Here is a 14,637-nt window from a genome sequence, read left to right as displayed (position 1 = left end):
ATAGACATCTTTCCCTTATTGCCACTGCTATTCAAAGAGCTGATGTAAAAAGATTATATAAGTGATTTAATGGCTTTTGCTTAACCTCAGTTTTTTTTGTTCTTTAGTAACTTGATAAGACGTTAAACATTATATCAAAATGCAATTACTTTGAGAGACAAACCTACATTAGTTTACATATAGTTGACACTTATGATAATATCTATTGTTGTCAAAATTAAAATTTGAATTCATTTTAAACTTGTATAATTTGTACAATTTAAACGATTAAAGAATTATTTTGTGATTATGATTCAAGATATAAAGACATAATAACTAAACATTAAAACACATCTGTTTATTTGAACAGGCCCCAGACCTAGCAGCGAGCTGTTTGGAAAACTGCCCTCAGGGGTTCTTTGATGTTGAAGGACATGCACCAGATCCACTTGCTCTTTACTGGTAACATCGAACCTGAATGCTCAGCAATCTTTATTATCCCCCTCAAAATGTGAATGGATAAAGAATTGACTTTGTCCGTCACAATACTTTTAAGGGCTTTTTCTCAGAAATCAATAAGATATCAACATAAAACTTGATATGTTTAAAAATATTAATGAGGAGTGCCATGCACAAGAACCATAACCCTTCACTTTGTTGATTATGAGTTATTACCCTTTGTAAGTTTTTTTGTGTGATGATTTTTTTCAGGGCTATATCTCAGACACCATGCACGATTTTGACATGAAACTTCATGGGTGTATTGATATTGATGAGGAGAAGTTCAGTGCTTAAGAGCCATAACCCTTCACTTGCTTGAATAAGAGTTACATGTATTGCCCTTTGTTGTTTTTATGCCCCCTTTTGAAGAAAAGGGGGCATAAAGTGATCAGATTGTCCGTCTGTCTGTCCGTCTGTCTGTCTGTCCGTCTTTCTGTCACACTTTGCGTTTAGGTTTCGAAAAATGCTCATGACTTCTATGTCCCTTGAGATATAACCTTCATATTTGGTGTGCATGTGTATATGGACAAGGCCTTTCCTTACGCACAAAAAATTTTACCCCTGTGACCTTGACCTTGAACTTAGGGTCCGGGTTAAGGTTTCGAAATCTGTGTTTAGGTTTAGAAAAATGCTCATAACTTCTATGTCCCTTGAGATATAACCTTCATATTTGGTATGCATGTGTATATGGACAAGGCCTTTCCATACGCTTAATAAATTTTACCCCTGTGACCTTGACCTTGAACTTAGGGTCCGCGTTTAGGTTTCAAAATCTGCGTTTAGGTTTCGAAAAATGCTTTTATCAAGCGTTTATAGGGGGCATAAGTTATCCTATGGTGACAGCTCTTGTTGTATGTTGGACTTTTTAAGGGTTATATCTCAGACAGGATACAACATTTTAACGTGAAAGTAAATGGGTGTATACAAATCAATGGGAAGAAGTACCATGCACAAGAACTGTAACCCTGCACTTTTTTATTGGCCTTGGTTGTTTTTCCATGATATAACTTTTCCAGGCTATATCTCAAATACCCTACAAGATTTCAATATTTAACTTCATGGGTGTGTAGATATCAATGAAGAGAATTGCAATTCATGAAAACAATTACCCTACACTTAAATACTAACTTTGAATTATTACCTCACACTTATTGATGGTACTGTTTATCATGGGATTTGCACCGATCCATAAACAAAGTTTATTTGGCAGGGGATATAAATGCAAAACATTTGCTTGTTGTTCATTTGAAAGTCCATGTGCATAAATAAATAAGCCTCGCTTGAGAATTTCTATGCTTAAAAATAACTATTTAATTTAAAAACCCCGACATGGATTTGAAAACCATTCAACATAACTTAAAATTCTTCTTAATACAGAAAGGCTTACTTAAGATGTTTATAAGAGCTCTCCGAAAACTGGTTCATATCTGAGTTGCTCTTTTCTGGACAAAATTCATTTCAATGATTAACAATTTAATTATAGTAGGTGTAGCACTTTAAGCCATTTATAACATACCAATTGCACTTTGCAGTGTTTTGTTGGGGCAGACTGTACCTTTAGGTTTCACCCCACCAAGTCTCAAACCTGGCATCACTGTAGAATTCATCAGCGAACATAAGGCCAATTTGTGGCTGAATTATTGGTAAGCAGTGTTTGTCTTTGCAGAGACATTTCCTCATCTCATTTCCTTTATAGGCATTGTCATTTTCTTCAATTGCTTTGCGCATTCTTTGCCAGTCAAGAATTTGTTTCTTTTGAATTGTTCTGTATTGTTTTGCCAATGTTACTATAAACATGTTTTTATCGACACATAACTCAGTTAGTGTTTTCTAAATAATTGATTTATTTTGTCTTCTAAGTTGAAACAATGAACCTTGATTGTATATGTTATCTTTATTAGAAATATTGCAATGTTGAATTATATTACTTGGCACAAATGCAAACCGTGATAAGACAATGTGCCACTTGTAATACTAGTCTCCCTTCCTCAAAGATCAATGTCAGACATATAGTTGCAAGTTCAAATTTGCCATAAAACAGCTTATCTGGACTTTAAGTATATCATTAATCATGCTATTTTAAAATAAGTTACCACTAACGACCATCATGAAGAGACAGCATGTCTATAACAACTGTCTACCAACCTCTAAGGTCAATGTCACACTTGCAGATCAAAGGTCAAAGTTGGCTATTTAACAGCTTATCCAGTAGGTAAATTTGTCATTCATCATGAAATTTTTACATAACTTTTCACAACAGGCCACCATGAGGAGACTTAATGTTGTGTGTCCCTCTTATTCTGATTGCCTCAAAGGTCCAGGTCAGTGAGGTCAAAAGTCACAAGCAAATTACATTAGTGGAGTTTTGAGACAAAACTGAAAGGGGGGCGTTTTTGTCCTATGGACACATGTCTCTTTAAATATGAACTCAGTCTTAGTTTTCTGTTTGAGCTTAAGCAAGGACATTGGCAGGGTTGTTGTAATGTATGAGACGACCCTCTGTACTATGAATGGACTGAGGATGGCTGTTTCAGATTATTTAACACTTACTCTGTCACAGTTTACTGTTGGAGCTAAGAGGGGACATTGGCCATGTAATTGAAATGTATGAGACTGCCCTCTGTACTGTGAATGGACTGAGGAATGTTACAAAGATCTGGAAAGGGTAAGTTAGGGTATGGTACCGACGTTAAGGTAAGTCTCATTTATTTTTAACTTCTTGCTCTTGTATTTTAGGGTGGAATGAAATGTTATGGGTTTTTATGGAACAGATTATCACACGTATGAAAATGTATGCTATTGTTGTAAGAATGCTCTTGAGTATAGAAATGTTAAAATTTGTATCATCCAAACCCTACAACCTCATTCCACCATTTATTTTTATGCTCCCCCAAAATTTATTTTTGGGGGAGCATATAGTCAGCGCTTCGTCCGTGTGTGCACAATTTTTGTCCGGGCTATTTCTCAGCAACTAATAACCGGAATTCAATGAAACTTTATGGGAGGCTTCACTACCAAGAGGAGATGTGCATATAATCAGCGGGTTCTGGTCGGATGATTTTTCACAGAGTTATGGTCCTTTGAAATTAAAAAAAATAATCCATTAACTGTACATATAGTGCAATTCTTGTCCGGGCTATTTCTCAGCAACTAATGACCGGAATTCAATGAAACTTTATGGGAAGCTTCACTACTAAGAGGAGACGTGCATATTATCAGCAGGTTCTGGTCGGATGATTTTTCACAGAGGTATCGCCCTTTGAAATTTTCTATAAAAAAATTCTTGTCCCCCCAACTACTGTGCCCTCAAGACGTTTCCTTTTATCAGAATATATTGTGCAATATTGTGACAAAAAAAAACTTTGGGGAGCATCACCCGTCTCCGACGGTTTCTTGTTATAAATTGAAAAAACGACATGGTTAGACAACAAGCAGTTAATTCCCGGGAAGAAAATTAAACATTAAACTACTTCAGTTACCTGGGATACCAATATCGACAACTGGCCAAGAGCCCTCAAAAAGTGACGGATCAGCGCAGGCTGAATTACCTCCTCCACCGCTGCCTGACCACCACCCCTGTGAGAGAGCCTCTGGGGTACTGGCCTGGAACCACTTGGCTCAACTACAGTTGCCTTGGTAACGTTGTGGACCCGTATCTGGAGTGCCTTTTGCCAGAGGAGCAGGTTATATCCATGGAGAGACTGGGTCATCTAATGCCTAGCAACGTGAACCTGGTTGTCAGGTAAGTCGTTGTGTGATTGGCTTTAATTGTTAACATTTGAGCATATACTTTGTTAAACAGGGCTTTATGCATGTGCGTTATGTGGCATCCAAGATTAGCCTGTGCAGTCCGGACAATACTTTCCGCTTTGATGGAAGTATTCGTTTAAATGAAAATTTTGCTAAACAAAATCTAGTCCAAGCGGAAAGTGTCCTCCTTAATTAGTCTTTGTGAAATGCACAGGTCAATCTGGAACATTGTCCTTTATTAGTCTTTGTGGAATGCTCAGGTCAATCTGGAACATTGTCCTTTATTAGTCTTTGTGGAATGCACAGGTCAATCTGGAACATTGTCCTTTATTAGTCTTTGTGGAATGCTCAGGTCAATCTGGAACATTGTCCTTTATTAGTCTTTGTGGAATGCACAGGTCAATCTGGAACATTGTCCTTTATTAGTCTTTGTGGAATGCACAGGTCAATCTGGAACATTGTCCTTTATTAGTCTTTGTGGAATGCACAGGTCAATCTGGAACATTGTCCTTTATTAGTCTTTGTGGAATGCACAGGTCAATCTGGAACATTGTCCTTTATTAGTCTTTGTGGAATGCACAGGTCAATCTGGAACATTGTCCTTTATTAGTCTTTGTGGAATGCACAGGTCAATCTGGAACATTGTCCTTTATTAGTCTTTGTGGAATGCACAGGTCAATCTGGAACGTTGTCCTTTATTAGCCTTTGTGGAATGCACAGGTCAATCTGGAACATTGTCCTTTATTAGCCTTTGCAAACTGCACAGGCTAGTGTGGGGCGACACTATGCAAATGCATTAATTCCTGTTTTTTCCAGGGCGTGGCTCATGTTTCAGGTTTGATAGACAGCCCCAATTCTGATATTGTACCTTAAGATAATGGAAGGCTTCATGCCAGTCATTGTAAAGTTTGACAGATTTTTCAAAGCTGAGCATTTTAAATGGCAGGGTTCATGGTTCATGAGTATGATATTTCATTTAAAATTGCATAGCTTTTTAGTCCCCTACTGGTTTTGTATCCATCCGTCAGTCTGTCACACTTTTCTGGATCCTGCGATAACTCTAAAAGTTCTTAATATTTTTTCATGAAACTTGGAATATGGATAGATGGCAATATGGGCATTATGCACGTCATTTTGTTCCTACGTCAAAAAGTGTGGTTGCTATGGCAACAAATAGACTAGAAATACTGCTGAAAATGGTGTTTTTTTCTAGATCCTGCGATAACTCTAATAGTTCTTAATATTTTTTCATGAAACTTGGAATATGGATAGATGGCAATATGGAAATTATGCATGTCATTTCATTTTGTTCCTACGTCAAAAATTGTGGTTGCTATGGCAACAAATAGACTAGAAATACTGCTGAAAATGGTGTTTTTTTCTGGATCCTGCGATAACTCTAAAAGTTCTAAATATTTTTTCATGTAACTTGGAATATGTATAGATGGCAATACGGACATTATGCACGTCATTTCATTTTGTTCCTACGTCAAAAATTGTGGTTGCTATGGCAACAAATATACTAGAAATACTGCTGAAAATGGTGTTTTTTCTGGATCCTGCGATAACTTTAAAAGTTCTGAATATTTTTCCCGAAACTTGAAACATGGATAGATGGCAATATGGACATTATGCACGTCATTTCATTTTGTTCCTACGTCAAAATTTCTGGTTGCTATGGCAACAAATAGACTAGAAATACTGCTGAAAATGGTGTTTTTTCTGGATCCTGTGATAACTTTAAAAGTTCTTAATATTTTTTCATGACACTTGAAACATGGATAGATGGCAATATGGACATTATGCACGTCATTTCATTTTGTTCCTACGTCAAAAATTATGGTTGCTATGGCAACAAATAGACTACAAATAATGCTGAAAATGGTGGTTTTCTGGATCCTGCGATAACTTTAAAAGTTCTTAATATTTTTTCATAAAACTTGGAACATGGATAGATGGAATTATGGACAATATGCACGTCATTTCATTTTGTTCCTACGTCTAAAATTATGGTTGCTATGGCAACAAATAGACTAGAAATACTGCTGAAAATGGTGTTTTTCTCTATCCTGCGATAACTTTAAAAGTTCTTAATATTTTTTCATAAAACTTGGAACATGGATAGATGGAATTATGGACATTATGCACGTCATTTCATTTTGTTCCTACGTCTAAAATTATGGTTGCTATGGCAACAAATAATAAAAAATCTGACAATGGTGGAATTTCTGACAATGGTGGAGCCGGTAGGGGACTTTTATTGCTTGGCAATAGTCTTGTTCATAATGTTTGTTTATCTGACCATTTCTTATTTGGATTGATGCAGGGACTTGGTTGTTATACAATATTATTATTAAGGATGCACCAGATTACAAAAAAACAATTACAACCCAAAACATCTCTAAGTATACTACATATCAGTATCTTTATTAAAATGTTTTATTCAATAAATTGTAATATAATTGTATATGTGTGTTATATATTTTATTAACCCTGTGTAAAAGTATGGGGATAAGAAGTTTTGAGAACAAATAAACAAAGAAACTACGTACATTTTCACGTATCTTTTTGTGTGTGTGTGGGGGGGGGGGGCCTCCTTATGTTTGCGTTTGCATCTTATTGCTCATAACAATGTTGTGTTTCTTTGTTGATTCGGTTTTAATTTTTTTAAAGTTTGAAATTCACATGATCTATGAATAAATGAAAATGAAATATTTTAAATGATCAGTATGTTCATTTAAAAGTGATGTTAGTAAGTGTTATTATCTCAAATACTGCTAGTTTGTATGTCCCCCAGTCTATACCGGGGAACATATTGTTTTTGCCCTGTATGTTTGTTGGTTTGTTTGCATCAAACTTTAGCACTGGCCATAACTTGTTGAATATTGAAGAAAGAAACTTGATATTTGGCATGCATGTGTATTTCATGGAGCTGCACATTTTGAGTGGTGAAAGGTCAAGGTCATCCTTCAAGGTCAAAGGTCAAATATATGGGTTGGACATAGTGTTTCACACACACATCTTGTTTAAATAAGTGTTTGATTGCTGTTTTTAATCAAATGAGATAAATAATTTGCTTCCTTAATTCAAACTTTCCTTGGACAGTTTTGGTGGCATCGTTGATGACGGAAATTAGTCAAATTACTAATTATATTATTAACCAGGTTTTCCGAAGGAAAAAACTGGTTATTAGATTGGCGAAGGCGGGCGGGCTGGCTGGCGGGCGGGCGGAACAAGCTTGTCCGGGCCATAATTATGTCGTTCATTGTCAGATTTTAAAATCATTTGGCACATTTGTTCACCATCATTGGACGGTGTGTCGCGCGAAATAATTACGTCGATATCTCCAAGGTCAAGGTCACACTTTGAGTTCAGAGGTCAAAAATGGCCATAAATGAGCTTGTCCTGGCCATAACTATGTCATTCATTTTGAGATTTTAAAATCATTTGGCACATTTGTTCACCATCATGGGACAGTGTGTCGCACGAAAGAATCACGTCAATATCTCCAATGTCAAGGTCGCCACGACTAAAAATAGATTTTTTTTTTAAACAAACTTACAAAGGGGGTTAATTTTGTTTGTTCATTTCAAAATTTCAGTTTGAGTTTTCTCCCTTTATCAGATTTTTTTTTCACAATGAAAACCTGGTTTTGTGACAATTTTGTCCCTTGTTAAATTCTAATCAAGCAAATACAACATTAACAAGCCTATGTTTCAACAACGAATGATAATCTTGATACAATAAATATTTCTCTTTAAAGAGTTTTTTTTTAGAGCAATTAATCTTGGATATTTGTAAACAAAAAATAAGCTGACCAAACTCTCAACTTTTAAATGTGCCAATTATGTCTACGCCAATAGCCCCCACTGCCCACATTGCACACTTTCCACATTTCACAAGTTACATTTTTGACAGTAAAAAAACAATAGCTTCCAATGACTACACTTAGTCCCCCTGTTTGTAACCACAATGGTACTTGTTTATTGCTTTGCTATTGTGTTATTTATAACCTTCTTGGTATGCAGTGTTGTTTTTAGTAGGCACCAGCCTAAGTTGGCCATATGTCGTGCACAAAAATTTAAATTGTAACTTTTTCCCATGAAACAAGAATGATTAAAGTTTCAGATAGAGCTTTATAAAATAGGTAAGCGGTTAAGTAATTGTTTCAGTAGGTATAACGGTTAATCAATTATTCTGTTGCAGCCCAAGTTATTATTATCTTTATAGTCAAGAAAGCTCTGATTTTGTTATTCAGTGTCGACTTTTGTGCCTTTCTGATATTTATTCCAGATTATGTGAAGAGTATTTGAAGCAAGGCGATGACCAGCGTGCACTCAGTCTCTGCTATCCGCTAATATTGGACGGAACGAACAACAGACACATTTGGAAACTGTAATATGCATTTTTGTTTTTGCCCACTTTCAGTGATATGCCCAATATGGGCTGTTTATGAAAGTGGCGTAAGTTAAGTTGAAATGTCAAAGGTGTTGAAAAAAAAGGATTTGAACGTAAAAAAAATTTAAAGCAAGTAGTATACTGTTTTTGTTGGTAGTTAAAGCCTGTGGAATGTAACTGTGTGATATTTAGTCCACATAGTGTGTCAACAAAATAATTATCCAAAAAGGAATGGAGCCATTCTTTAGGAAAATAGGGTTTAATTCATGTGCCTAAAGGGTTGTTTCGCAACGCAGTTAAATTTTTGTGCCATTAATAGTGAGCACAACTGGCGTTTGGTTGTTATTCAACATTCTGTAATATTCATTATTTGCTAAGCGTGTTTTTGTGGCACTGCTGTTTCAGAGTGACAGCCTTGGCAGTGAAGCAGAGGTCCCAGTTTCAGGTCTGTATATTAAAGCCCCAATCGCCACATTTTATTTATGTACTTGCATCACTTTGTATCGCATAAAAAAGATAGTCACCTGCTGAGGGCCAGATAAGATGCGTATTTGCGTAAAATACGCATGACAAAAAAGAAAATACGCATGACTTAAAATTTTGTTGAGTAAAAAAACTCCTGACTAAATTCGGATTACGCATCGCCTGCTATTTCAATGCGTATTAGCCGTTTATACATGCATATAAATTCATGTAAACATGACTGGTTTCCGTCATTATGTCCACACCGGTAAAAACGTAGTGACATCACCATCTATTTATAGAATGTGGTTCCAAGCCTAATTTACTCCTCAGTCAGAACGGTAACATTTCATGTTGGCCCACGATAAAGGCCGATTTTGACACAACAGGCTCCTCGCTGCATTGTTGATAATCGATATACGCTTATGGTGAAAACACTTGACAACACATTAGATAAAACCCGAATCGCCCTACTTCAAGCATATAACAGTTCATCTCTTGTGTGGCACTTTTGAAAACCTTTTACCTCCAAGCACTTTATAAATGGCCCAAAAATACACATATAATACAATTAATGGCTGCTTATAAGCCAAGAGCAAAAACATTCAGAAAAACTGTTAAATAAAACAAAAGTGCTTGCTTTCTTGTGTACAAGAATGCTTGTTATAGCGAGTTAACATAACATGTACAATTTATTATTAGTTGTATTGTATGTATGTATTTATTTTGACCTTGCGGTCAAGGATAACCCATGAAAGTGCAAGCACTTATTTCCAATGGGGTCCTTTGGTTTTGCTGAAGAGACAGCAAGCAGAAGAGACAGTATTGGGATACAAGGAATCCGGGTGCGATACCCTAGCTCTTTGCGAATAGATACCTTGGTTCTTTTACGTGCTCAGTTTATAGCACCGATACACGTGAGAATTACCTGGGTTGCATACCAGTACATCTCTAGTTGGGTGGGAAACACTTGAAGCATTTCTGAAATGTCCAGTGCCCCGACCGGGATTTGAACCGGGGACCTCTGGAATTGTAGACCAGAGTGTTACCGCTCGACCACCGCACCACCGATGTTCCTTTGAACAGTTATGATCCTTTGAACATAAATACTCCTTAAAATTATCGCATTTTGATTTTTAGCCTCAATTAAAAATTTCATGCGTGAAATACCCCTTGGCTGAAAAAATTATCTGGAGCTCTGGTCACCTGTTCATGTACCCCACCACTATAGTGGGGGACATATTGTTTTTGCCCTGTCTGTGGGTTTGTGTGTTTGTTTGTTTGAGTCAAACTTTAACATTTGTCATAACTTTTGCAATATTGAAGGTAGCAGCTTGATATTTGGCATGCATGTGTATCTCATGGAGCTGCACCTTTTGAGTGGTGAAAAGTCAAGGTCATCCTTCAAGGTCAAAGGTCAAATATCCTTCAAAGCGATGCAGAAGGGGACATAGTGTTTCTGACAAACACATATCTTGTTGTGTTTATTCTGGATCATTAAATTTATATAAAATTTATTTTTACTCAAATAAAATATATGTGCTCACTCTGCATTGTAGGTGATGAAGTTATTCCGGAGAGCTGTGCAGGCCAACCCATTTGATCTTGAATTATGGAAACATGTAAACTGGACTTCTTTCTATTATGTTTTAAAGTCTTTTGTGTTGCATGCAATTTGGAACGTATTTGATTTTGCAATGCTTTATGGTAGTGCATTAGGTATTTAACTTGCTAATTTGTTTCACATACATAATTTATAGATAAATAAAAAGTGAGTTGATCTATTGTGCAGAACTGGGCTTAATTAAATTGTCCCGGTCACGGGTTCGATCCCCACCGTGGGAGCGTTCTTTAGATTTCCCCCAAAGACACCAAGTACTGGTTCTAGGCCCAGGAAACGGACTCGAGAGCGTTTATATAAGCCTAAGGCTTTCGACGCAATCGAGCTAAAATAAATAGGTTTAAACTAATTAAATTGTCATCCTATATTAGCCTGTGCAGTCTGCACAGGCTAATCAGGGACAACACTTAACTTTTTTATGGAATTTTTTGTTCCAAGATTGTTTCTTCTAACAGGAAATCTGGTTAATGATTGTGCTATGTTATTACGTATTTAATTTTATTTATTATTTCAAATACATATTGTTTCATAGATTAATGAAAAAGTAAGTTGATAAATTAAAGAATATGTATTTGACCGACATAAGTTTTGTGTCACAGAAGAGTGCACCCACTTCAAAATTGTGCATAGCCCTTTAAAGCTGTGGGTTTTTATGCATCTGCATAAAGTATTGTCCCAGATTAGCCTGTGTCGTCAAAACAGGCTAATCAGAGACGCCGCTTTCAATTACTATATTGTGACAGTTTTTGTCGGTCACGTAACACTCATTTTTGTCTTCAGTAGCATTAAGCAGTGCAGCAGTGCGCTATGAGCACATTTATAGCTTAGTGTAGTGTACAATGATGCACATACGACGGTGCCCTGTTTTCTCTTATTCAGTTCCTGCTAAACCAGCTGGCGTTGGGCCCATCCGCAAGGGAGACCATTCAAAGCATTCTCTCTCACTGTAGCCTTCTTGGGTTGAATGTTGGAGAGTTGCTGGCCTTGATTAAGGATTCATCTGCCACTGGCACTTGATTATTAAGAATGAGCTTTGAGATTGAAGGGTCTTGTAATTTATTCTTTTAACTTGCATTATGTGGAAAAGTATCCACAATGGTGATTGCCTTAATCAAGGGTAAAACAGACTTTTTTTTACCTTTTTCAAAATTTTGACTAACTTATAGTTCACAGGATATCATGATTTTAAAAATAACAAGTATAAATTAATTTTGGAAGGTAGCTCAAACAGATTTTAATAATACACACAATTATTCAAGCTAAAAACTTGATATGACTGGGACTGAAATTGTCCTAAGATGGCTGAAAAGTTCATACAATCCCAGCAGGTGATAGAGATCACCATTAGGTTTTTGTGGTAAGTATTTAAGGTAACTCAGTTGTTAACAGTGCAATAATCACACTGAGTTATCTTTCCTTTTTTTGTCAGTGTTGTTGCTTGTACATTCTTGATTGTTACTATAAACTGCAAAAGAAGTTGACAGCTGGTGTGGCCAAGTTTGAACATGACCACAGTTCAACCCCATGGTGCTGAAAGTTGGGGAAAGTGGCGAGCTAGAAAACACTGGAATTCTACACACTATCAAAAGTTCTAACCCATGCTGGTTCGGGGAAACAATGATTTTAATTGCACATAACAATATAATGATCGAGACATCGGTGCTTTATTTCCATGCTGTTTAGTTCACATTGAGCACAAATCATTTTTTAACTTCATTTGTATTTCCTTATTTTCATTATGTTTTGAATTTGGTCATGTATTTATCATTTTATTTCTAAATATTAGTATTAGTAACAATCAAATTTATCATATTTTTGCTTAATTGTTTTGTGAATACAACATGTATTTACATTAAAGTAAAATAAATATTTTCAAAAAAATGCTGATTTATTTATAATATGATGAAATAGATATCATATATGGTCATGCATTTTATATTTATTTAACATCCAAACAAATTCTCAAATTAAAAGCAACATTTCTAAGGAAGTTTGCCAGTTCACTGTAAATTATTGTGTTATTAAGTTTAACATATGCTGTATGATAATGCGTTAATACTTTGATGTGACATTGTTACTGACTTTCCTTCAAGAATTTACTCCATGTATAATTATCTGTTATTATTTATAAAATAAATGGTAAATGTGAGAGAGTATGTGTCTGTTATGGTTTGTAGGTTATGGTTACCTGGCTTTTTTTGTACAATGAAAAACCAAGGGCTTTTAAGACACCTGCGAACCCGTGGGGACCTGTCAGAGATTTTATGGCAAATTTAGATTACGATACATTTTTGGAAGAAGTATGACAATTTGTCATCATCATCTATGAATACTCCATTACAATTATGGTAATCATCGGCTAAATATCTTTTTCGGGCTCTTGATGTTAGGAAAACATAAAGCTTAATTTTTTTTGGAAATTATCAAGGCTACAAAATTTTTTTATAACTTAAAGTTGTTGTACAAAGATTGATAAGGCGGGGGCACTGTTCTATGATAAGAACAAGCGATTAATATTTTTGTCAGAACATTAAATCTATATGCGGACGCCGAAGCTGTGGGATTAGATGTTTTACATTGAATTTGAGACCCGCTTTAGGAAAACGGGGCGTGGTGCATGTGCGTCGTGTCGCTCCAGATAAGCCCGTGCATAACGAACAGGCTAATCAAGGACAACAATATCCGCTGTTTATGCCCCCGGAACGAATGATCGGGGGTATATTGTTTTTGGCCTGTCTGTCATTGAATGTGTGTGTCTGTCACTAAACTTTGACCTTGGTCATAAATTGATATGTGTATCTCATGGAGCTGCACATTTTGAGTGGTGAAAGGTCATGGTCATCCTTCAAGGTCAAATATTTGGCTTCAAAGCGGCGCAATAGGGGGCATTGTGTTTCTCTTGTTTAATAGTTCATTTGAATCAAGTCTCTTATACACGATTATCCAGTCTGTGTATAATGTATCGTCCCTGTTGAGCCTGGTCGCACTGCACTGGCTAATTAGGGATGACACTACGCACATGCATTAAGCCCCATTTTCCTAGAGCGTGGCTCATTTGTATTACTAGTATGTTTTATTTATAGTTACACGTCCAGTTAATGAAACGAGATATGACACCTATAATATGAGGGGTATTTTTGAGCACTAGTACAACATGCGAGTATGCAGCAACCAAAGTCACCTCTGATGAAACTATTTTGATCTGGTACAATTCTTTTAACCCGTAAATCGCGCATTGAATTCACTGACGATTTCACTGTATGAAGGTTGATTCATTTTACAATTTCAAATATCAGTAACCGTTTTCGTTGCAAATAAAATTGATCGGGCAAAAATAATTCTTAATCATCCGGTATTTAAGAATATGAACACATGAGCCAATACTGTCCCCACATGCTAATAAGGGACGACATAGTTCGCTTTTGTCGTATTTTCCGTTTAAAGGAAGTCTCTTCTTGGCGAATATTCAGTGTATGCAGACTGTGTCGTCCCTGATAAGCCTGTGCGGACTGCGTTGTCTAATTAGGGACAATACTTTGCGCACATGCTTTAAGTCTTGTTTTCACAGAGCGAGGCTCCAATATATTGCGGCTGTGCGTTGCTGTTTCCAGAACAAAAATGTTGTACATTTCACTTTCGACGCTGATCAATTCTAATTCCCCATCGTCCTTTCCGTGTGCAAATTTGTTTCTTTGTATACGGCTTAACGCATATGCATCGTTTCAATTATTTATTAACGTCACTAAATATTTAAAACATTATCTGCTCGTGGATGGGTTTGAACTGAGTCTTCGACCATAGCCGTTGGGAGTTAATTTTGCAGCAAGCAAAACATTAAATTATCTTGTCCACAGTTTGACAGAATGGCAATGTGCAAAAGCAACGTCAGATTCAAAAATAAATTATGCGTTATAGTAAAAAAGGAC

At 36.3% G+C, this 14,637-nt stretch overlaps 1 protein-coding gene and 1 long non-coding RNA gene across 3 annotated transcripts in view; both read left to right on the top strand.

Annotated features, from left to right (window-relative positions):
• LOC127849273 (zinc finger C3H1 domain-containing protein-like) overlaps positions 1-12,860 on the top strand; it is a 61,959-nt gene extending 49,099 nt beyond the window's left edge. For both annotated transcript variants that reach the window (XM_052382003.1, XM_052381993.1), the window contains exons 27-34: positions 350-441; positions 2,013-2,123; positions 3,041-3,145; positions 3,956-4,222; positions 8,524-8,625; positions 9,034-9,073; positions 10,650-10,712; positions 11,591-12,860. In XM_052382003.1, coding sequence (XP_052237963.1) covers positions 350-441; positions 2,013-2,123; positions 3,041-3,145; positions 3,956-4,222; positions 8,524-8,625; positions 9,034-9,073; positions 10,650-10,712; positions 11,591-11,728 — 918 coding nt within the window. In that variant the 3' untranslated portion in view covers positions 11,729-12,860. The remainder of the gene's footprint in view (positions 1-349; positions 442-2,012; positions 2,124-3,040; positions 3,146-3,955; positions 4,223-8,523; positions 8,626-9,033; positions 9,074-10,649; positions 10,713-11,590) is intronic.
• On the top strand, positions 4,246-7,600 carry LOC127849291 (uncharacterized). Its single transcript, XR_008034848.1, has 3 exons — positions 4,246-4,536; positions 4,583-4,904; positions 4,951-7,600. It is a non-coding gene; the product is annotated as an uncharacterized LOC127849291 (long non-coding RNA).
• Positions 12,861-14,637: the final 1,777 nt, after the last annotated feature.

The sequence above is a fragment of the Dreissena polymorpha genome, chromosome 1 (genome assembly GCF_020536995.1).
Source record: "Dreissena polymorpha isolate Duluth1 chromosome 1, UMN_Dpol_1.0, whole genome shotgun sequence".
Classification (NCBI taxonomy): domain Eukaryota; kingdom Metazoa; phylum Mollusca; class Bivalvia; order Myida; family Dreissenidae; genus Dreissena; species Dreissena polymorpha.
This window is presented reverse-complemented; position numbering and strand designations above follow the sequence as displayed.